Below are 24,479 nucleotides of genomic sequence, written 5' to 3'. Positions count from 1 at the left end.
ATGTCATAAGATAAAGGAGTAAAAAGAGCCTTACGTTCCAACCCACAAACAATTCCCCTACATATAACTAAAGAATTTCTAGACTCAACATCGACCAGTTTGGCTTGGAGAACCTACAGGCAGTCCGGCTCTGATGCCAACGCTGTCAGGACCCCGACTCGATGTCACATCGATCTAGCCGGTAACACCTCATATCACTTTGCGGCCTCATGCACGGTATCCCCACGGGTGTCGCCTTACCTTTGCCCGGGACCGTTTGCGCCTTTTGGCTCACGTATATGATAGTGTCGCTAGCATCCATATGATAAGGAGCCCGGGCTGACATGACTAGTCGTAAACCCAAAGTGGCACGGACTTACAGGGACAGGCATCCATGACCCAGCTTCGAACATGTCGGTCATCAGCAAGTGGGTCCGGGCTGTAGCACTGGGCTAGCAGGACTCCGGTAAACCGGGCTGTAGCGGGCTAACAGGACTCCGGTACTCAAAGCGTGACATTTCCCCGAAGGGACAGACACAGGAACGAAGAAGGACACATGCCGGCCAGCCTAAGTGTTCCAGAGCAGTAGCAAGCTACCATGGCTCGGCGGTAACACTAGGAGACATTTCCTGGTAAGAGAGGCTACTAAAGATAAACAACTAGATAGTCAGATCCCACACATACCAAGCATTTCAATCATACACACAATATGCTCGATATGTGCAAATACAACGAAGCATCACAACATGACTCTACGATACAAGTGCTTTATTTAAGACTCAAGGAGCCATACATAACATACACAAAGGTACGGGTCTCACGACCCAACATTCAAGTCATACAGTCATACAAACCAGCAGCGGAAGTAACTTGTCTGAGTACAGACAACTAGTAAAATAAAAGAGGCTTGGAAAGCCTAGCTATACTATGTGGTCCTTCACAAGCTCAGGATCACCACCTCGGCCTTTAGCCTACTCGTTGATGTCAACGTCTACGTAGAACCCATCAGAAGGGGTTGCAGCGTCTTCTATAAAAATGTAAATTATAGCAACATGAGTACAAAGGTACTCAGCAAGACTTACATCAGATCCTACATACATGCATAGTGTCAAGAAGGGTTGGTGGAGTTATTGCAGCAAGCCAGCTTTGACTCTTGGCTAGACTATCCTACGATACTTCAACTTGAAATGGTTTTGCGCACACGAGTCCACTACTCACCACTTCAATACACTACCGAGGATCCGCCTCTGTCTTCCTACGGAAGAGCCATCCTCGGCACTCACACTTATCTTGAGGCTTTTAGTAGTTTCCATTTACTTGTCTATGAACTGTATAGGCAACCAAGTAGTCCTTTATCGCGGACGCGGCTATTCGAATAGATCATGTTAACCCTGCAGGGGTGTACTTCTTCATCCACGCTCTCACCACTTACCGTCGTTTACACGACATGTACTCGGCAACCTTCAAGCGGAAGCCCAACGTGGGTGTCGGCCACGACCTACCTAATCACCTAAGTCTCTAGTCCAGGTTTATCGCCTATTCGGGTTCCATCCATGAGGAGATCCGGCCGAGGTATCGCTCACAGCCCCAAACGATGTGAACAGGGTTCCCGAGATACCTAACGGGTATTCGGTACACCGTGCCACGTACCTACCGCATCACAGCCCACCCCTACGGTCAGCGCTGTCCACGGCCTCCAGTATACTACAAACACCAGAAACTACTTGCAACTCCTGGACAGAGAACTAGGGTGACTAAGAAGTCAAGAGGGTCCATTGGTTTCGGGCCCAATGCATGGTAGTAGCTGAATCTTAAATCACACATACAGATCTCAGTGCTTAAGGTCGGCTTCAATGAAACAACCCACCATGTACTCCTGCATGGCCTCTCATCGATACCTTTACCAAATCATGTTCACCACACCACTCTCATTACCGACATAATCATTTCACTCTAGCCCATCACCCAGATGAACCAGACCTGACACGACTCTAAGCATAGCAGGCATAGCAAGGTAGGAACAACACATACATATGGCTCAATCAACTCCTACACATGCTAGTGGGTTTCATCTAGTTACTGTGGCAATGACAGGTCATGCAGAGGAAATGGGTTTAACTACCATAGCACACAGCAGTTTGAAACGCGTTGTTCTTAATGCAGTAAAAGAGAGCAGGAGCGAGAACATGGGATTGTATTGATATGATCAAATGGTTGGTTGCTTGCCTGATGGGTCGATGCACTGATACGGTTCTTCGTTAGGGTAATCACGGTACTCCTCGGAGGCAGAACCTGTCGCAAAGGACACCGATACACAACCATCACCAAACAATGTGCAACAATATGATGCATGCATGAAACATGGCAATATGAGTGTGTTGGGCTAATGCAACTAAAACCAGAAGGGTTTGAACCAATTTGAATCAAAGATTCAAATTTCAAACTCAGGCATGGCCGTTTAAAGTGCTTTTCCTTGTTCTGCATTAAACATCAAGTTAACTTGCTTAGTCATGCATGAAAATAGTACAGATGGATAGATTGGATTTTTCTGATCATTTTTCATATATAATTTGTGTGATTTGGAGTTACAGAATAAAAGTTATGAATTTTTGAAGTTTAAATAATATTCTGGAATTTCCTGATTTAAATTAAATCCAGAAATATATATATTGCGCCAGCATGACGTCAGCATGACGTCAGTGGTCAACTGCGGCTGGCTGGGGTCAAACCTGACGTGTGGGGTCCACACGTCAGTGACAGGGGGGTTTAACAGGGTTAATTTAATCCTAATTAGGAGTTAGTGGCGCTGGGGCCCACTGGTCAGTGTCAGGGGGGTTAACTAACAGTGATTAGCGCTAATCTAACCACCTGGCCGACGGGGCCCACGCGTCAGTGACTCTGGGGGGGTCAAACCCCAGGTCAAACAGGTCAAACCCACCGGCGACATGACGCCGGCGAGGCCCGAGACGGCGGCGCGATACGGAAACGCGCTACAGGGCACGGGCGAGGCCGTGCTTGGGCTCGTTGGAGAGCCCTTGCTCCCGCGCGTCGAACGGTGGTGGTGGCCGTGCCTGTGGTGGCCGGTACCGACGACGGCGAGCTCGTGAGCGGCGGCCGGAGTTCGGGTGCGGTCGGGATCGGCGCTGCTGCTCGCAGGCGAGGGAGCTGAGGCGCTGGAGGGGCTCTACGGGTCGCGGCAAGCACAACAGGTGCACGCCTGTGACCAAATGGTCACCGGGGCTTCGCCGGCGACGAGCCCGTGCGGCGGAGCGTCTCGGCCCCGGTAGAGGGGCGGCTAGAGCTCGAAATCGAACATGGGGTTAGGGGGAAACGAAGCAGGGGCTGACGGGGATCATGCAGGGAGGGTCAGCGAGCTCGGGGAAGCACGAACGGCGGCGAATCGACGGCGACCATCGGCGGCGGTCGAGGACGAAGACGATGGCGTGGAGGCGATGCAGAGCTTCCCGAGGGGCTTGGCTTGGTGGGGAGGAAGAGGGGGTCACGGCGGAGCTCCTGAGCTCAGCGGAGGGGCGAGGGGTGGCCGGTGACGGCTGCTATGGTGAACGGCGGCGAGGGGTGCGTTCGGACACGGGAGAGAGAGAGCGAGGGAGAGGAGAGGAAGAACCGAGGGAGAGTGAGAGAGAGCAGGGGAGGGCGTGGCGTCGTTCTAGGCCATCCAGACGAGGAGGGGAGGGGCAGGCAGGCAGGCGAGCAGGTGGCGTGGCGCGGTGGCGCGCGCGCGCCGGGCACACTCCCCTCCCTCTGTCGAGGACGAAGACGACAGAGGAGGAGGCGGGCTGGGCCGCCTGCTGGCTGGGCCGGCCAGCTGGCTGGGCCGGACAGGGAGGAGCCCAGGTAAGCTCCTCCTTTTATTTATTTTTGTTTTTCTAATTTCTGACATTTGTTTTGATTTAAATAAAATATTAAATCATTTTATAACCTTATGCCAATTTTTGCAGGAGCTAGATATATTATTCCAGAGCTCCCCAACAGGTGGCATAATTTTTGGACATATATTAATATATATAACTAATATATTTCCAATGCAAATATTTATGCATTAATTCCAAATGCCCAAATTAAATACCTATGAGCTCTTAAAAATATTGGTTTGATTTTTATCTCTGTCCAATATTTTCAGAGAGCAACATGAGCATTTTCTTGGACCCTTTTGGAGAAATTTTTATTTGGGTCATTTTCAAAAATGATTCTGAGGGTTTCACAAATCCCCATTTCAAATTAAATGGAATTTTAAACATGATGCACACACTCTGATGCATGACTAGCTAGGGTGTGACAATCATTTACTGGATTTATTCTTTTTAGGAAATTCTAGAAAATACCACAAACTTCTAAAAATCATAGAAATTCAACCGTAACTCCAAAATAAGTTATATATGAAAAATGATCAGAAAAATCCAATCTATCCATCTGTACTAGTTTCATGCATGTTAAAACACTTTAACCTTGCTGTTTAGGTGAAACAAGTTAATGCACCTTTATGACTTCATATAATGGGTTTGCATTTGAATCTTTGGTTCAAATGGACTCATTTCAATCTGTTCTAGCTTACATTAGCCCAAAACACATTCATATTGCCATGTCATAGCATGCACCATATTGTGCTTTGCATTGATCGTGTTTCTTCTCTGTTTGTCGGTGTTGTTCCCCCTCGATAGACGTTGTACCGACGTTGTGATCGTTGACACTGATGAAGACTCAATGCTATCTTCAGAAGTGCCAGGCAAGCAAAACCCCCTTGTTCATTCTGATACAATCCTACCCTCTCGCCCTACTCTCTTTTACTGCATTAGGACAACAACGAGTCATTTGTTACTTGCTGCGGTAGCTGAACCCCTTTATCCTCTGCATGACCTGTCATTGCCACAGTAAATAGATGAAACCCACTAGTATGAGTAGGAGTTGTTTGAGCCCTGTTGTGCCTACTCATTCATGTTTGTTTGTCATGCCTGCTACTGCTTAGAGTTGAGTCAGGTCTGATTCATCGGGAATGAATCAGAGGTGTGTGAACATGTCCTACTGTGTGTGAGCTAAGTGTGTGAACACGATTTGATAAAAGGTATCGGTGAGAGGCCATGTAGGAGTACATGGTGGGTTGTCTCATTGAAGCCGTCCTTAGGAACTGAGTTCTGTGTTTGTGATCCATGATTCAGCTACTACCATGCATTGGGCCCTGAAATATGACCCCGCTCGACTTCTTATTCACCCTTGTCCTCTGTCCAGGAGTTGCAAGTAGTTTCTGGTGTTTGTAGTATGCTGGAGGCCGTGCGCAGCGCTGACCGGAGGGGTGGGCTGTGATGCGGTAGGCACGTGGCCAGGTATACCGGGCGCCCGTTTGGTGTCACGGAACCCTGTTCACATAGTTTGGGGCTGTGAGCGAAACCCCGGCCGGATCTCCTCATGGATGGAACCCGAATAGGCGATAAACATGGACTAGAGACTTAGGTGTTTAGGTAGGTCGTGGTCTACACCCACGTCGGCTTTCGCTTGAAGTCTGCCGAGCACATGTCGTGTGCAGACGCTAAGTGGTGGAGACATGTATGAAGAAGTACACCCCTACAGGGTTAACATCATCTATTCGAATAGCCGTGGCCGCGGTAAAGGACTTCTGGGTTGCTTATATCAGTTCATAGACAAGTGAAAGTGGATACTCTAAAATACGCAAGATAAGTGTGAGTGCTATGGATGGCGTCCTCGTAGGAAGACGGGAGCGGATCCATAGTGGTGTATTGATATGGTGAATATGTGGACTCGTGTGTGCCACCTCAAAAGAGTTACTTGCAGTAGTAGTTCAGGATAGCCACCGAGTCAAAGCTGGCTTGCTGCAGTTAAACCCCACCATCCCCTTTGTTGATAATGATGCATATGTAGTTAGTTCTGATGTAAGTCTTGTTGGGTACATTTGTACTCACGTTTGCCTATTTTATGTTTTTGCATAGAGACTTCAGTCTCACTAGTAGTTTCGCGTGGACTTCGACGTTTAGCTTGTTACCTCAGCTACGATCTTGTGCCCTCGGCAGGATCTGGTAGATAGTCAGGCTTCTCAGCCTTTTTCATTTATAGATGTTTGTACTCAGACATGATAGCTTCCGCTTGTACTTTGACTTGTATGCTCTGAATGTTGGGTCATAACCTTGCTCTTGAAGATTAAAACACAGCTGATAGTCCGGGCATGGGTGTGTCTTCCTGAATCCCGAGTTCCTATTTCCTTAGCCAGATGAATCTGATGATCAGCAGATGGATGATGGGATCGCCGGATCAGATCGGAGCCAACTGAACTACACTAGCACAACTGCTAGGGCTAGGGCATCGCCAATCGCCAGTCACGACTCAAGAGACGCCAGTTTCCCAGTTCGCTGTCTGTTCGGCTGCAATCTCTTGAAATTGACCGCTATGTAGCTCTATATCTTTTTTTAGTCTTGAACAATCTGAATCCTGAACCTCTAGGGCTTCCGCTCTGATGATCGGGGTTATGGGTTGTAGGGTGATTTGGGCCTCTATCATTCCATGGAAAGGGTTTTACCTGTACGCACTTTCTACTGGTTTTTAGCGATCAAGTGAGCCAATGAAGTGCACCGTTTATATAGTGGTTTTTTCTAGAGTGGGGGCCCCTTGATTTTGGAAGCCCTGTGTGGTCGCTTATTCTGCTCCCCTCATTGATGGGTCTGAGTATACTAGAGGAACAGGAAAACATGTAGCAACACCACACATTTAACAGCAACCATAACTAAAAACATGAACAAGGCACGACAGACGTACCGTTTGTTTGTAGTCATAGTTGCTGCAAGAACAATGTTGTTGACGACGACGTTGGTGAAGACCGGTTGAAGCAGGCTATGTTGTAAATGTCGGTACATGATGCCGCTCGACTTGGATGGAAGACGACTCATGGTGACAAACTTGAGTAGATGCACGGAGCGCTTGCCAAAACCTAATTCGTCCTCTCCCGGTGTAGGATCACAAAAACAAAGCATTCCAAAGACCTGTTCTGCACAATTGATTGTGTAATTTGCGAGATGAAGCAAAACCTAGCTTGTTCCGGTGTATCTTTGGTTGTGGCTAGTAAGTTGTATATATAGGAAGACCAAAGCGGTATCGTGTCGTGATCACAATCTCAGACCGACTTGGTTTCCAAGCTGTGAACTTACAGAACAAGAAAACAATCAACTTGTCTGCCAAAACATCAAAAAATAAAAGGGCAAATGGAAGTCGCACACTTACAAGGACATAGAACGGATTCCTGCGGACCATTCACAAGCATGTCACACGCCCGCGCCCTTGGCCCCATGCCCAACCAAGCATGGCGAGGCAAGTGTGTGTGTGGTGTTCTCTTTCTCTCCTCAACCCATAGCATAGTGGAGTTGGATGAACCCACTATATAAAGAGGCCTCACACATCCTGCACTTTTTGGGTGTGACTAAACTTTAGAGCCTTCCCTCGTCATTTTATACATGGTCTTTTGAGACATTCCTTTAGAAATTTCAGAAAAAATGGGCCTGGCCCATCATTCTAACAAATTTGACCCCCCCCCCCCCAACGAATCTCCACGCGCGCCCGGAAGTACCCGAGGACAATGACGCTCGACCAGCCATATCTGTCATATTCAAACTCTCATTTTTCATGCAAAGACACACGTAGTGAATGGTTTGCCCTCAATAGGTTGGTACAAAGTGGCCTCCCAGCACCATCTACCAAAAAAGAACCACTCAAGAAAATGCAACAAACACAACTAGCAATACAAAATGACGAAAATTCGTATGGCACGCACCTGCACATTCGTTGATCCACGCCGTGATCCAGAATTTTATTTCGGCAGAAATTGCTTGAAAAAAGAGGAAAATTCCATACCCTATGTCACACACCCGCACAACCATTGATCTGCGCCGTGATCCAAAATTTTAATTTGACGGAAACTGCTTGAAAAGGAGATGAATATTCATACCCTGTGTCGCGCACCTGCACATCCGTATCATCCATTGATCTGTGTCGTAATCCACAAATTTGTCTTGGTGGAAATTTCTTTAAAAAGAGACAGAAATTACGTACCCTGTCAATACAACACACTATACATGTTTATCATTTACTAATACGTTGTTCAAAGGTTTCTTGTATGTCCATGTTCATGTATGTACGTTCCATCTTTCCATCATGTTCGATTCCTTCTTTATTCTTAAACTGGTTCTTCTTTTAATCATGTTTCATCAGTTTTTATTGTTCACCTTCTTCTTTCTTGATGCACATGTTCCATCCTCACCTTCCCTACTCTTCGCTTTCGCCTCATCTGCGTTCTTCTTTTCAACCCTTTGATTGTGTTGTTTCTCAATTTATTTTACGACCGTACAATTATCTTCCTCGTGTTCTGTACCATCGCCAGGTCATGGCATGCTTCTTCTCATCAAAAACTTTATGCGATGCAAACTTTTTCGCACGCCACATATCATTCAAACTTTTTTCGTTACTGATAGCATTATGGTTTCATTGTTCCAAGCGGGATGCTTCTTTTGCAATTTGTTTTTGTTGTCACTCCTAACCTTCTAGATCTTGTTCTATCAAGTTACATTCTACGGAACTTACCTTCTCTTCCTTTTCTAACGTACGCTTGTCTTTCATAAGTTCCGTTTATCCAAACTAGCGTTACACAACATATGTACATATCAAGTTTTGACACCCGAAACTTATCGCGACATAACCGACTACATTGGTTTTGTTCTTTCGTAAAAAGATTTCCAATTTCCCTTTTTCCTGCGTGCATCCCGCATGGTGTTGCTCCGAGTTATGAAATAATCATTTCTCGGTGCCAAGTCCACTTGCCTCGCACACGCATCAACTTCTTAGTCCCTATTTTTTGATATGTCTCAAACGCATCTCTAACTTTTTATTCTTAAATGTTACTATATTATCATTGTTACATACTTTGGACATCATTTTATATCATGTTACGTTATTTTTCTACACTAACATATTAATATAGTGCCCAGCGCCAGTTGTTATTTTCTCCTTGTTTTTGTTTCACGGTAAATCAATACCTACGAAGATCCAAACACGACAAAAAAATTGATGATTTTTTTTCTGAAACATAAGAGACCCTAGAAACTTTCGGGAGAGGCCAGAAGACCCACAAGGGGGCCACATGCCAAGGGACGTGCCATGGGGGGTAGGGGCGTCGGGCAGGCTTGTGGGCCCCCTAATGCTCCGTTTGCCCTAATCTCTGGCCTATAAATTCACATATATATTCCAAAACCCTCAGGGCGAGACCCGAAACAATTTTATCGCCGCTACAAGTGTCTATTCCAACGCAGTCCCATCTGGAGCCCTATTCTGACACTCTGTCGGAGGGGGGAATCATTGGGGAGGCCATTTTCATCAACCTTGTTGCCTCCATGATGATGTATGAGTGGTTCTTTCAGGACCTACGGGTCCATAGTAGTAGTTAGATGGCTCTCCCCCCTCTCTTTTTGATCTTCAATACAATGATCTCTTTGGAGATCTACAGATGTAATTCTTGTAATGTGTTTATTAGGATCCAAAGAATTGTGGATTTATGATCAGAATGACCATTGAATTTATATGAATCTTTTGGAGTTTCTTTGTTGCATAATTTTATAGCTATGTATGCTTTCCGATCTATGAGTCTTCTTTGGCCAAGATAGATAAGTAGTTCTTCAGAGGGAGTGGTGTATAATAGTGAGTTCAATCTTGCGGTGATCTTATCCAGTGACAGAAAGGACAAAAGCACGTATTGTATTGCTACTAAGGATAAACAACGGGGTCAATCTTATTGCAAGGTTTTCTTCTATCTACATTGATGGTCCTTTTTTGCATTCTTTACCCCAATCCTATTTTTTAAATTAACTAGGACAATGTCCGTGAGTTGCAATGGAATATAAGTATTCTACTACATTAGCTTGTGATATACATGTCTATATTAATGTGTGTAAATTAATGTTTATCAAATCCTGCCTGTGATTTACCTTATATTTTTTATGAGAAGTTTGGTAAGTAAATTAAAGTAAAATAGGTTTAGAAGATAAGTAATTTAAGGTGGCTGATTATTATACGGAGAAGGTTGGATGAAGGGGTGGTGGAAAAAAGTGAAAAATGAAACCTTACATTCTTTTTAAGTAGTAGAGATAAAGATTTTGTTGTTCTGAACACAGTACAGATGCAGACGCTCATACATATCCACATACACCCTACCCCTATGAGCATCTCCGAGAAACTGAGTCGGCACATCATCTTGAGATTGATAAAGCCGCCACACACGCCTTCATAGTCGACGGGGCGTCTCCTCCCAGTAAACGCACATTATCAGAAGGCCTGAAATAATTCTAGGAAAATGTGAGCACCAGTGTAAAGTCTAGAACTTGAACTCTGGTGAGCTGGAGATACCACTATCCTCCTAACCATCCAACCACATCTTGGTTCGCAAGTAGTAGAGATTCTTAGTGTAGTTGCTTTTTTTATGGCAAGTAGCAAGAGAGAGAAACTTCACGCTGCACTTAAAAGATTTTTCAACTTTTTTTAGTACATGAATTTAGCATAACCAAAGAAATACATATTTTTCCATTCAAAAAAATGCAAAGTCTATATTTTCTAAATTTTGTATCTTTTGTTCAACTACTAGAACCAGAGAGAGCAGAGCTACTACTATGTGTTGTGCTACCTCCACACTAATGTAGCTTTTGTTGGGCAAACTTTTTTATTTTACTGATTGTTCGACTGATTCAACAACAAAAAACAGACAAACACCAACATGTGACAAAGGAAACACAAAAAACAGAACAAATGAAATAGTGGGAAACAAAATGGAACAGTTCCATAACGAAGCACCGACACATAACTGGGCTTTCAGGAGGCAGCCTATAACCACCTACATCTACACCTGAAGGTGCCAAAGAGCGCAGATCCTATTCGGCGCGTAGGTCGCCCGCGAGCGACCTAGCGCGCACCCCTCCAGCTCGCAGATCTATTGTTTGGGCTGGCCCATCTAAGGTTAATATTCCACCGATTTTGGGAAGTTTTTCTTTTTCTTTCTTCCGGTTTTTTCTATATTTTCATTTTCCTGTTTGTTTTATATTCCTTTTTCTTTGATGTTTTTACTTTTCATTTTTGATTTTTTTTTCATTTTCTTTTTCCAATTTTGTGAACATCTCTCAAATTTGTGATTTTTTTTGAAATCACGAACATTTTTGAAATCATGAAATTTTTCAAATTCGTGAATATCTTTTTAATCATGGACATTTTTGTGAACCGTGAACTATTTTACAAATTCCTGAATATTTTTTGAAATTGTGAATAGTTTTAAAATTGCGATTTTTTTAAGCTCATGAATATGTTTTGAAATTTGGGAACATTTTTAGAAATTCATGAATATTATTTTGCAATGTATGAACACTTTTTGAATCAGTGAACATTTTCTGAACTGATGAATTTTTTTAAAAGTGGGAACAATTCTTTTGAACATTTTTAAAAAGTTGATGAACATTATTTGAATTCGTGAATTTTTGTCAAAATTCATGAATATTTTTGAATACGTGACATTTTTAAAAATCACACACATTATTTTTAATATGTGAACATTCTTCCAAAATCATGACTATTTTTAATATGCGGACATTTTTCAAAATCATGAACATGATTTTTTGAATGCACAATCACTCTATGATTTCTTGAACATTATTTTCCCAATTCTGTAATTATTTAGAAATTTGACATTTTTTAAAATCCTGAATTATTTAAGAAAATCAAAAGAAAACCAAAAAAACAGGGGGCGTCCCACCCCCGCGCATGGGCCGGTCCTATAGGGCGCTTGGGAGGGCTGGGGGGGGGGGGTACACGTTTCCACAATTTCCGGCGTGCAAGTCGCCAAATGAGTCCTCCTATGTGGTGTCGTACGCGCCGGCTGCCACGGGATCGCGGCAAACCCTATTTGGCGCTGCAGGCGCCCGTTAAAGGGCATTTTGCTTTTTTGAGAAATCTCAATGTCTTTATTTGTTCAAAGGAAAGGTCATAGGTACACGAGTTGGGTCATGAGGAGTGCCCAACCAAACATGACGACCTAAGCCTAGATTACAAGCAAATTTAACGAGATTGTGAGCCTCGAAATTAAAGTTCCTATGCTCGTGGATAAAGGAGCAAGAAATGAAACTATTACAATGACTCAATATTTCATGCACAATTGACGCATTGGGGCCTCCGGTACCCCTATTGATGTCGTTTACCACCTCCTGGCAATCAGATGCCACGCAAACATTCCTGACCACCAGGTCGTCCGCGAGTGCAAGTGCCTCCCGACAAGCATATGTCTCTAGAAGAAGGGGATCCCTAGTATGAGGAAAAACCATAGCAGAGGACCCCGAGTATAATCCCTCGTGATCGCGACATAGTACCGCAACCGCTCCTCCAAGGCGTGCCCTCGCCACTGCTCCGTCTACATTAATCTTGACACTGCCGCTCGGGGGTGGCAGCCATCGCTCCGGCCGAGCTTGGGCAGTAGTAGTTGGGCTTGGACGTTCTTTCCCAGCTGTGATGAGAGCCAAATCAGAGATGTAGTTATTGACAAAGCTTGTAGTTTGCTGTGGACTTTGAAAAATTGATTCATAAATTGCCTTCCGTCTAGCGTACCAAATCGAGCACAACGTAATGACCATCCTCGTGAAGTTGGAGTGATCCATTGCCTCGTATAGCTCAAACAACTAGATTCTCGCATTAGCTTCCATATTTTCAGACATCCGGGCTACAAGTGTATCTTCTGACAAGGCCCAAACGCAGCGTGACATGGTGCGTGCCACAAGAGCGTGTCTCCATGAATCCTCGCTGCCACACAACGGACAAGCATCATGTACAACCATATTTCTTCTCTTCAAATCATCTGTTGTTGGAAGTGAATGATGTGCCGGTCTCCATAGGAATATCCTTATCTTCAAAGGGACCTTGATCTTCCGCAATGAGCTCCAGGATTTTTCATCTCTGTCAGAGTTGGACGACCCACCTCTACCTTGCAACCATTCCTCCCTCTATAGTTTGGTCTTCTGCAAAATTTGTAGGCCGAACTCATAGTGAAGTTGCCCTTCTTTTCTGGGTACCAGGACCAAAAATCTTCTATATTGCGTGTGCAGATGGGTATTTTAAGTATCGCATTAGCATCGATAGGTAGAAAGACGACCCTTACTAGATCCTCATTCCATGATGCCGTGGCTGGGACAAGCAACTCTGAGACATACCTTGGCGGGTCTACCACAAGCGACGTGATCGAACGTGGAGTCATCTCCTTTGATCAGTTGTCACCCCATATATCCGTCGTTTGGCCATTACCTATCCAGCGAATAATTCCTTGCCGTGACAAGTCCCGTCCCTCCAAAATAGCCCGCCAAATTTGAGACGGTCTTGTCCCCAGCTCCGCCTCCAGGATCGTACCGTCTGGGTAGTAGGCAGCCTTAAGAATCCTTGCAATGAGGATCCCTGGTTCCTGAAGCAATCTCCAGGCTTGGCGAGCCAGCAGTGCCAAGTTAAACAGCTCGAGGTTCGTGAACCCAAGACCTCCCAAGTGCTTTGGTCGCGTCATCACATCCCAAGAGACCCAAGCTGGCTTGCGTTCTCCTTGTTTGCATCCCCACCAAAATTTCTGAATGATACACTTTATATGATCACATAAACCTCTCGGTAGCTTGAAACAAGACATAGAGTAAACCAGGATAGCTTGAGCAACATATTTGATAAGAACATCCTTTCCCCCAGCCGAGAGGCACTTGCTCATCCAGCCTTTCACCTTATCCCACACCCTATCACTCAAATATTTGAAAGTTCCCTTCTTTGAGTGGCCCACATCAGTTGGCTTGCCCAGGTATCTGTCACTCAAGGATTCATTAGGAACCTACAAGTAACATTTAAAAGCGTTGCGCACTATCTCTGGACAACCCTTGCTGAAGAAAATTGAGGATTTTTCCTTATTGATTCTTTGTCTCGAAGCCATACAATAAGTATCCAATAGGTTTGACACTTCTTCTGCTCCATTAGCACTCGCCCTAAAAAACAACAGGCTATCATCCGCGAATAAAAGATGATTCACCGCCGGTGCCAACGGTGCTACCTTTACACCGCTGAGCTGGGATGACTGGTTCTGGGATTTTAAGAGGCACGAAAGGCCCTCCGCTGCTATCAAGAAGAGGTATGGAGAGATTGGGTCTCCGTGTCGAATACCTCGTGAGGGTGTAAACACCTCGGACTTCACACCATTGAACATAACTAAAAAAGAAACTGAGCTCACCATGTTCATCACTATGTCAACCCACGGCGGCGCAAAGCCTAGTTTGTACATCATAGACCTCAAGTAGGTCCATTCTACTCGATCATAAGCCTTCATCATATCAAGCTTTAGTGTAGCGTAGCTATTGTTTTTTGATCTATTCCTCTTCATAAAGTGCAAACATTCGTAGGCCGAGAAGATGTTGTCTGTATCAATCTCCCCGGTACAAAAGCTGATTGTTCCTCTGAAATAATATCCGGAAGGACTAGCTTCAAGCGGTTAGAGAGCACCTTCGAAGCAATCTTATAGAAAGCGTTACACAAACTTATCGGGCGAAATTGAGAAAGTAACGTTGGATTTTGCACCTTGGGGATGAGAACCAGCAAAGTATCATTTAAGCACGCCGGGCTCTCCTCCCCCTTCACAATAGCTAACGGGCGCCTGCAGCGCACGCCCCCCTGCTGTGATTGGGCCAACCCGGTTGCCTTCCCCGTTTCTATAAAAACTAAAAACTGGAAAAGGGAGGGGAACGCTGGGACAACAAATGTCCTCAAAATGAACAGCTAAGGGAGTTCTGCGTAGTCGCTGTGTTCGAATGTTTGCACATAGGCGGACTGAGATTGAATCCTGACTCGATCACATTTTCTATCATTTTTTGCGATAGGCATGGCTATAACAACTTTCCCTCTTGACTCGCTGCTATTTCCTGGGCTGGCCTGCTACGCAAGGCGTGCGAGTGCCAGTATCGCTAGCGGGCGCCTGCAGCGCCGAACAGGAGGTCCCTGCGATCGTGCACCCACCCCGCCCCTCTGCACGCCCTCATGGGCCGGCCCATGTGCGGGCGGGGAGCCCCTTGTCCTTTTTATATTTTTCTGCTTCAACTTTTTTATTTTTTTAAAAATAATTCGGCATTTCAGAAAAAGTTGCAAAAATGTTGAATTGTTTGTGACATCAAAGATTGTTCGTGATTTGAAATTAGGAAATGATAAATGCTCACTGATTAAAAAATATTCGCAAGTTCAAAAATAATGTTCGGCTAATCAGTTTTTTTACAATTTAAAAAATTTCATGAATTTCTAGGAAAATGTTCACAATATTAAAAAAAATGTTCTAGAATTTTAGAAAATGTTCCTAAATTTAAGAAAAATGTGCACAAAAACTCAGAAAATTTCAAACATGTTCACGTTTTCCAAAAAATGTACACAATTTCTAGGAATGTTCATGATTCTGTAAAATGTTCATGAATTAAAAAAATGTCTAGGATTTTTTTTACGATTTCAAGAAATTTTCATGATTTTGAAAAGATGTTCATTTTTCCCAAAATGTTGACTAATTTCTAAAAACTGTTCATCAATTCAAAAATGTTCACAAATTTTTAAAAAAGTTTTGGCAATTTGAAAAATGTTCACAATTTGAGAAACATCGTTCGCAAATTTGAAACATGGCCTAAAAAGAAGAAATAGGAAAGGAGAAGAAAAAGAAAAAGAAAATATTAAAATATTTTCGCAAATAAAAAACAAGGAAAAACAGAAAATTAAACAGAAAATGTAACAAAAAAGAGAAAAGCAAAGAAGACCAAAAAATCCGGTTCAGGGAAGGTCCTAGAACCCTCAAAACCGGTTGGTGGTGAAACCGCGAAATGGGCCAGCCCATTGAAACATCAGTGCGCAACGGGGCTATGCGCTACGTCGCTTCGCAGCGAGCTACGCGCTATATAGGAGCTGTGTCGCCAAATAGGGGAAATTCCTATTTGTGGCTCGCTGCGGCAAGTAAGGCGACGCACAGGGTTGGTGGACGAGCGTTCGGATGGCTGGCCCGTTCAGAAGTTTGGGCGAATCCGGTTTTGGAATCTTCTAGGTGGTTCCCAACCGGGGTTTTTATTTTCTGGATGTTCCTGAACCGTTTTTTCTGTTGCCCCCTTTTGTCCTTTTTTTTATTTTCTTTTTCTGTTTCTTTCTCGGTTTCCTTTTCGTTTTCATTTTAATTTTTTATTTTCTTTTTCTGTTTTCTTTTCTTCACTCTTTTATTTTTTCCTTTTCATGTTTCATTTGTTCGAGAATTTCAAATATTTATTCAGAATTTTACAACATGTTCACTTTTTCAAATTTTCAAAAATGTTCCTGTTTTAAATTTTTCTTCAAAATTACGAAAAAATGTTCATGTTTCAGAAAGTCTTTCAGGAATTTCAAAAAAATGTTCCTATTTCAAAATTTTGTTCACAATTTCTAAGAAATGATTGTGTTTAAAAAATGTTCAGTAATTATTTTTTAAAATGTTCTTGTTTTCAAAAATTTGTTATGATCCTGTTTTAGAAAAATGTTCTGGTTTCCAAAAATTGTTAACAATTTCAGAAAAAGGTTTATTTTTCAGAAAATGTACAGAAATTTGAAAAATATTTTCTCATTTCAAAATTTTGTTCACAATTTCTAAGAAATGTTTGTGTTTAAAAAAATGTTCAGTAATTGTTTTTCAAAATGTTCTTGTTTTCAAAAAAATTGTTACGATCCTGTTTTAGAAAAATGTTCTGGTTTCCAAAAATTGTTAACAATTTCAGAAAAAGGTTTATGTTTCAGAAAATGTACAGAAATTTGAAAAATATTTTCTCATTTCCAAAATTTGTTCACAATTTCAGAAAAATCTTCCTGTTCCAATTTTTTTTCAGGAATATAATAAAATGTTTCTTGTTGTCAAAAAAATTTACAATGTCAGTAAACTTTCATTTTTGCCAAAAAAAATTCATGTTTTAGAAAACTTTTAGGTTTTGCAAAAAAATGTTTGTGTTTGTTCTAAATTCTGGTTACAAAAAAAATTCACAATTTTTTCAGAAAAAACTTGGAATATCAAAAAATATTGTGGCATTTCGATTTTTTTTTTGAATTTTTCAAGAAATGTTTCTAAATTGTTTTTTTTTCAAAATCCTATCCCTGTTGTCTGTTGTTATATAGTTTCGCGCCTTAATTTTCAGTAGCAGCTTTGTGGTGGAGTGGCTAGCTGGTCGCAGTCTACACTCTGGTGTGAGCGTGATCGTGGGAATGAATCCTAGTGTAGCCTACTTGTTTTATTTTTCTAGGTCACGCGCGATACAGGGAACACAAAGCGGCTTTCGCGTTGATGGGCCGGCCCAATCGTGCGTCGCGTGTGCGTTGAGCTGCTCTTTAACGCAAAAAATGCGTCGCGTAGGAGGTCCCAGAAAGGAGCTCCACTTAGTGTTTTTTTATGCTGCCCAGTTACTACTTTTTTAATTTTTGAGACAAGCCCAGTTACTACTGTGTGATGAAAGAAAAAGTGCTCCTCGCCTCCTTACGAGTTACGACCTTACCTTTTGCAGGCCCACTGAAGACAGCCCATTCATTCCCCGGCTGTTGCAATTTCTTTCTCGCTCGATGCGCACCATCATCCCGAGCTCATCTCTCTTCTTCCTCCGTTCCCCACGTCGGAAAAGAGGGAGGAAAAAATTACCTCCTTCCACAACCGCCGTCCCCCGAGATGCGCCGCCTACCTGCTGCTCCTCCCCGCCCACTTCTCCACCCGCACGTCTCCCCCGCGCTCGGAGTCCTGCAACAGCATGGCCGAGTGGCGATGGCAAGGACGATCCCCGTAGTATGCTGCTCCTACCTCCTACCAAATCGCAGGACGCCCAGCCAGGGCGCTGAATTCGAACCTCTACGATCCAGATCGACCGATCGGGACCGGGGCTCCGCAATGACCCGAGCGAATCCCGTAGCGGCGAGCGGCGGCGAGGCGTCGCCGTCGCCGTCGCCGGATGGCGGCAGGAACCCGTTCGCCCCGCTCGTCGAGCTGTGGCGCCGGACGATGCAGCCTCTTGGGGACTACGGATTCGGCAAGCGCAGCGTCTGGGAAGGCGGCGTGGGGCTCTTCATGGTCTTCGGGGCGGCCCTGCTGGCGCTCGCGCTCGGCTGGCTCCGGGGGTTCCAGCTGCGCTCGCGCTTCCGCAAGTACAGCGCCGTGTTCGAGTTCAGCCAGGCGTGCGGGATCTGCGTCGGCACGCCCCTCAGGATACGCGGTGTCACCGTCGGGAGCGTCGTCCGCGTCGACTCTTCACTCAGGAGTATTGATGCCTATGTTGAGGTGCGTTTCAACTCCCCTCTTTCTCAATCAAATTATTGATACCAACGCTTCCTTTTGTCACTGCCATCCATCGATTTCTCGCTGTAGTTTGTACTAGGTAGAATGCAGTTATCGAAAACTGAAAATGAAATGAAGCTGTTAATCCCTGACTCAAAGGTGCTGCATTGCCTTCTCTTCCTGACTGCTTACAATTCGCGCAACCACTTTTCAAAACTGAACCATAATTTAGTTCACTCAGTGACTCATTATGTTACATTTATATTGTTCCATAATCATTTCAGCTATCCAAAGAATAAGGGTCTGTCTAATCATCATCCGGCTGATTTCAAATTCGGTTTGAGTCAGTTTTCTTTTCTGTACGGATCAGTAATTTGTCGCTTGGTGTTGACACCCCCTGTTTGCTAATTCTTTGTCATCCTTTGTCGGGTCTCGGGTTGCCGTTTTTTTTTGTCTGTCCCCTAGTCGACCCTCTTACGCGGGTTTGCTGCTCCTTTTCTCGCCACAAATGCGTAGAGCAGAACATACAGTTAGGGAATAGACAAGAAACACAGTCAGAGGGGAAACTATACGACATGTAGAACACTTAGAGTCATAGTACCGTGGACGCAGTTCATAGTTATTTTTGGTCCGTGCTGCTCCCAGAAAAACTGCACAACGACGGCGATTACAAAACTATTTTAGTCTATTCATGCAGCCAAAAAAATGCATTGATAAAATGAAAAAAGATCTACTCTGGCTTAGCAGAGAATGTACATCATGCTGCATAAATAAACTCTACTGGGAGATGACTGACAAAAATAATGCTCCTCACTGAACTAAAGAAGCACACTGGCTTCATGACTAGGATAAAAGTTCCTGACTAAACTAAAGAAGCACACTAGCTTCATGACCTCAAAAAAAAAAAGCCCATTGCTGTTGGTTTGCATTCCCGAAGGCAATAGCATCAAATTGGGTGCATGCCATGAAATGAGATAACGAGACGACCTCCATCCTTCACTCAGGCGCGCGAGAGCTGGGCGTTGGGAAACTGAGAGAATGAAAGAAAAACTAAATGTCTAAGAAAGGAACTGAGAGGTACTGATAAACAGAGAGCGGAAGGAACAAAATAATGGACTAAGAAGGAAAAATGAATAAAAAAGAGGAACAGATTGAACTGAGGTACACTGAGAAACTAAGAAGAAACTGATAAAACAGATGAACTAAAGAAGACTGAAACAAGAGAGAAACAGATCAAATTGAGGTACACTGAATAACTAAGAAAATGATAAAATAAAGGAAACTGAAAAATTAAGGTAGACCTGAGTAACCGAGAGAAATGAAATAACTGAGAAACCAAGAGTGAATCAAACTAACAAACAGAGTGGAAACTGGGAATGAAAGAACAAAATACTGAGAAATTGAGGTAGACTGAGTAACCCAGAGAAATGAAAAAACTGACAAACAGAGCGGACTGAAACTGAAACCAAGAGAATGGAAGTGGTGAAACTCAGGAACATAGAGGACTGTTAAGGGAGAATAATGATGAAATTGAAGAAAATAAAGACACGATTGAGAATAATTAAAAATAAAAACTAAAAGGAAATGATAATACTGAAGAAAGAAAAAGTCTACAATGAGAAGAATTAATACTGAACAACTGAGAACTATGTAACGCAAATATTTGCTAATCTGAAAACAAGATTAATAGTCTTTTACTTTACACATCAAATATACATCTGTTCAAGCTAAGGTATAGAGTGATATTTACATTTCCAAAAATGTTCACATGTGATATAAGTTAGTAAACTGTGACCTGAGGTGCTTATCCAATTTGTATCAATGGCATTACGTTGGAAACTGCTTCACAATTAGAAAAATAGCAAAACATACATTCCGAGCAACACAGAGAACTGCCGATAGTGCACATAAAGTGTGTGAGCTTCCTGGTGGTGTGTGCTTGGTAATGAAACTCAAAAGGTGGAGAGTAATACCTCACTACTTCATCACTTGAAGTGCTGCTTTGTTCCTGTCTCCCAACGTTGGATGAGCTACAATCAGACCCATATGTTATCCTCCTACTTATATAAGCCCCGCACTATCCTATTTGAAGCTGTGTGCTATCCTATAAGCATTATTCCCTTTTGAACAGGGTGTGGATCACATAAAAGCACTGTTGGGAACATATTTGAATGTCTACTGTGTGATGACAATTCAAAGGAAACACCAATTCAAAGGAAAAACAAAGCTGATGATGAAAAAAAAAGAGAAAATTGCTTAATGCAGGTTAGGGCCTATCAGGGACCATGGTGCAATAGCAAGCCAAAAGACACATTAAGAACTGCTACTGACCACCACACAGCTGCTACCGGCCACCACAGGATAGCACTGCTTGAAAAACTAGCACCCAGATTTGAAATTTTGGTTTCTCTTCAAGGAGGATATGGATACCAACGCCCCACAAGTAGATCGATTCAATGCCCATTCACAAATCGACAGCACCACCGTCCCCAACGAAATCAATGGCTGCTATAAAACCCTAGGAAATTGGGGGACGCAATCCGCGCAGTCCGACTGAAATCTCCCTGCTCCCAATCAAGACAAAACATGAATCCATCTGCATATATACCCCACTGCGATTAGCCCATTCGCCACCCTTGCTTTGCTCCCTCCTCTCTCTTCCCCCGTGGCAGCGATCCACCGCTCCCTCCCCAGCTGGCCAGAAACGAAAAATGGGTAACTGACAAACCCCGGTAAGACCGGACAACCTGCTAAAAACCAGACAGCACGCCAGAAGTGGAAGCCAGCCTCATGAACCACACGTGAGCGTCGTGATATGTGCTGCATCCGCACGATGGGACGGCCCAAAAATCTGACTGAAGATGGAGTCGAAATCAGCCGGCTGAAAATTGGAAAATCTGAAGAATAATTATTCATGTGCCTAGTTTGCAGCTTACACTTATGTTACTCCATTTCAACCTTCATTTCATCTTACAACACTATCTCAGCTATGTATCATTGGCCCATCTCTATTTAGGAATCTCATTCTTCAATCTGTGCAAAGGTAGTTGGGTGTTACTATTTCGGTTTTTCCCTGAGAGGAAGTTACCGTTTCATACGAGTGGCAGTGGCATGCTAGTAAGCTGTTATCCATAGTTTCTTTTTCTTTTCTTGTTGTTGCCTATGCTTACATTTCTTTGGTGTATTGAGTAAAGACTTTTCTTTTTTTTGTAAAATGATAATATTTTGGACTCGATCTCTGATAGCTGAATCCTTCTATATGGCAGGTTGAAGATGATGAAATTATTGTGCCCCGTAATTCATTGGTTGAGGTGAATCAATCTGGCCTCCTAATGGAGACAATGATCGATATTACACCAAAAGATCCACTCCCAACACCTTCAGTTGGTCCACTGGAGGCAGACTGTTCCAAAGAAGGCTTAATCCTCTGTGACAAAGAGAGAATGAAAGGACAACAAGGAGTAAGCTTAGATGCAATGGTGGGTATATTTACCCGTCTAGGAAGAGACATGGAGGAAATTGGTGTTCACAAAAGCTTCAAGTTGGCGGAAAAGGTTGCATCTATAATGGAAGAAGCACAACCTCTCCTTTCACGGGTACATTCTTCTTACTAACTAGAGATGATACCCCGCCCGTTGCTGCGGGGATTGGTTTGCAATATATTTCAATCAGATTTAGTTGTATGGAACATGAATATTTGGATTAATAACTCCAGAACCAGAACTGAACATATATATAATTTATTATATTTGAAAAATATTTATTCAATATAAGTAGCATCCATGCTTGCATGTTGACGTGTGCCTTTTCCCATGCATTGTGGCATGGCTGCATGTTGAGATAAATAAGTGGGGATCACCTATTAGTTATATAAGATATAGGATTCTTGCGTGATAGTTTTCAACCTTTGATATGTTTGCCACATTTATTTTATGAGTGGTGAAGCCAATCCATTTTACTCAATACTGCTGAATAGGATTTCATTGTACAAAATTCAAATGGCCCCCGGCTGACAAGTTGGCAGTTGTGTGGTAGCGTTTCCCAATTCCCAAACCTCAGTTAATCTTTATTTTGGAAGAAAGACTTGGTTGCCAGGTGTATTTGATACTATTATAGGGGCCTGATTTTATGTTATGTCCTAATTTTATGACCATTGCTAAAGTATCAGCATCTTTTCATATATGTCCTGCATATGATGGGTATTGGGCATACATACCAAGTTGCATGGTCTGTTTGTGGAATGGCTAAAACAAGTTGGTCATATTTACACTATCAGAGCTCAAAATTAACTCTGTCAAAACTGTGCTACTTGGTTGAACTGCTGACAATCTCAATATTAGGTCAATCATATTGCTGTTGCATACCTACCTGGCACTGGCTAGCATGCTTGGCCAGTACTGTTTCAGGACCATCATCGAGAAGAAGGGACCTCCACTCAGTTGGAATGTGGTGTTTGGTTTTCTTCTCTGTTTGCGAAAGGAGGGTGGCTGATGCTTTCTCCGTATATGCAGTTTTCTGGACGTTAACGTATTTGCAGAAAATAGAGAAATATGTTGGTCACTTGTTCTTCCATTAAATGTCATAGGCATCAACTGAAAATGTTAGTGGTGGAACAGATTGAAGCATTAGCTGAAGAAGTTCAACCTTTGCTCTCGGAGGTGCGTGATAGTGATCTTGTGAAGGATGTGGAGACTATAGCTAAAGGCCTGGCTGACGCATCTGGTGATTTAAGGTAGTGCTTTTAAAGGCATCACTTGTAGTAATATATTCCTTGCACAAATCAAAATTGATTTTAATAAAAAAAAACTTGCTTTGCATTCTGAAGAGGTAATACTGGACCCAGAATATTTTGTTGGAAAGAAGCTTATCTGCATTGGAAATCACAGCAACTGCTGTTTCCGCTTTCCTATAGCCTTTGGAATGTAGTATGCAAGAAGTGGTAGATAACCTTCACTCTTTGTATTTTACCTGTCCTTGTGCAGAAGGTTGAAATCCTCCATGCTTACCCCTGAGAACAGTGATCTAATCAAGCAGTCTATATTCACCCTTATATTTACTCTGAAGAACATTGAGGTCTGTATCTGTATCTTTATCTTATTTTATTTTTAAAGTGAGTGAAGGCATGCAAGTTTTTGACCTGTTACTTTCAGAGTATTAGCTCGGACATCTCTGGTTTCACCGGCGACGAGGCGACACGGCGGAACATCAAGCTGCTGATCAAGTCCCTCAGCAGACTATTGTGACCCCTCAGTTGAACTGAACAACGTGGATATCCGTAGAGTAGGCCATCCGTCCAGATGGGGTCGGAGCATCTTTAAGAAGATAAGCTGATTTTTTTTTCTGCATTCTTGTCAAGAAAAGCAGTATTTATTCTTGTCGTCGAGTTATGCTAGGCCCATTTTTGTTTTGTGTTTTGTGCAGCACGGTGTGGTTGAGCAAGTGCAAACAAGGAATACTCCCATTGTTTCTTACCGGTGGCATTCCTTGATCGGTCTGTCGTCGTCGGTACGGCACAATTCAAAGCAGCAGGCTTAGTAGGACCAATAGCTACTGGTAGCACATCTCACCATCGGTCAATTCAATCCTTGGACTTGTGCTCTCTGCTTTTGTTTGTGTGGTGGAAGTGGAATGGAATCAAACGCGACGACGAATGTAGCCTCACAACGGGTGCATCGGTCCAGTTTCGATCGTGTGGTCTTCCATTTCGTGCCTCGTCGGATATAAGCGGCAGTATGTTACTATATTCATTATTTTTCCAGTTTCAATTGCGTGTGCGTGCAAAACAAGCTGCAGGCCGTGCACGCTAGGCGCCAAGCCAATAAATAATCCAGCGCCGTTTCCATTCATTCCGCCTTACATCTTGTCTTGTCCATGTTCAGTACGTTGTTGGATGGATGGATCCAAGTTGATTATTCATCCTTGCATCATACTGCAACTAGCTTAATTGCCGGAACGATTCTGTATGGCTCAATCATTTCCCATCACAAGCCAAATGCAGAAAACGGTCGGTGCGCCATCTCATCTCATCTTCTTTCTCTTCTTCTTTTTTCGAAAAGGGTCCAATAGTGAATTTCACATCGTGGTCAGACCATTGAACGACCACTGCAGCCAGAACGATGCATTGATGCGCCGTTGTCACCGCTCCCAT

At 43.3% G+C, this 24,479-nt stretch overlaps 1 protein-coding gene across 1 annotated transcript; it reads left to right on the top strand.

The window, feature by feature from the left end:
- Positions 1 to 17,613: 17,613 nt before the first annotated feature.
- Positions 17,614 to 24,177, top strand: LOC119337292 (protein TRIGALACTOSYLDIACYLGLYCEROL 2, chloroplastic-like). The gene is made up of 5 exons (XM_037609403.1): positions 17,614 to 18,334; positions 21,598 to 21,927; positions 22,948 to 23,063; positions 23,314 to 23,404; positions 23,482 to 24,177. Exons 1-5 carry the CDS (start codon positions 17,732 to 17,734, stop codon positions 23,572 to 23,574), a joined length of 1,233 nt encoding a protein of 410 aa, XP_037465300.1. The 5' UTR covers positions 17,614 to 17,731; the 3' UTR covers positions 23,575 to 24,177.
- The last annotated feature ends 302 nt before the right edge of the window (positions 24,178 to 24,479 follow it).

Source organism: Triticum dicoccoides, chromosome 7B (genome assembly GCF_002162155.2).
Source record: "Triticum dicoccoides isolate Atlit2015 ecotype Zavitan chromosome 7B, WEW_v2.0, whole genome shotgun sequence".
In the NCBI taxonomy this organism is placed as follows: Eukaryota; Viridiplantae; Streptophyta; class Magnoliopsida; order Poales; family Poaceae; genus Triticum; species Triticum dicoccoides.
The sequence above is the reverse complement of the archived record's forward strand: the minus strand, read 5'-3'. Positions and strand labels throughout refer to the sequence as shown.

Coding starts and splice junctions, on each gene's coding strand:
- LOC119337292 (XM_037609403.1), top strand. CDS start 17,732: ATGCGCCGCCTACCTGCTGCTCCTCCCCGCCCACTTCTCCACCCGCAC. Junction 18,335..21,597: donor GTATTGATGCCTATGTTGAG/GTGCGTTTCAAC, acceptor TCTATATGGCAG/GTTGAAGATGATGAAATTAT. Junction 23,405..23,481: donor TTACTCTGAAGAACATTGAG/GTCTGTATCTGT, acceptor TGTTACTTTCAG/AGTATTAGCTCGGACATCTC.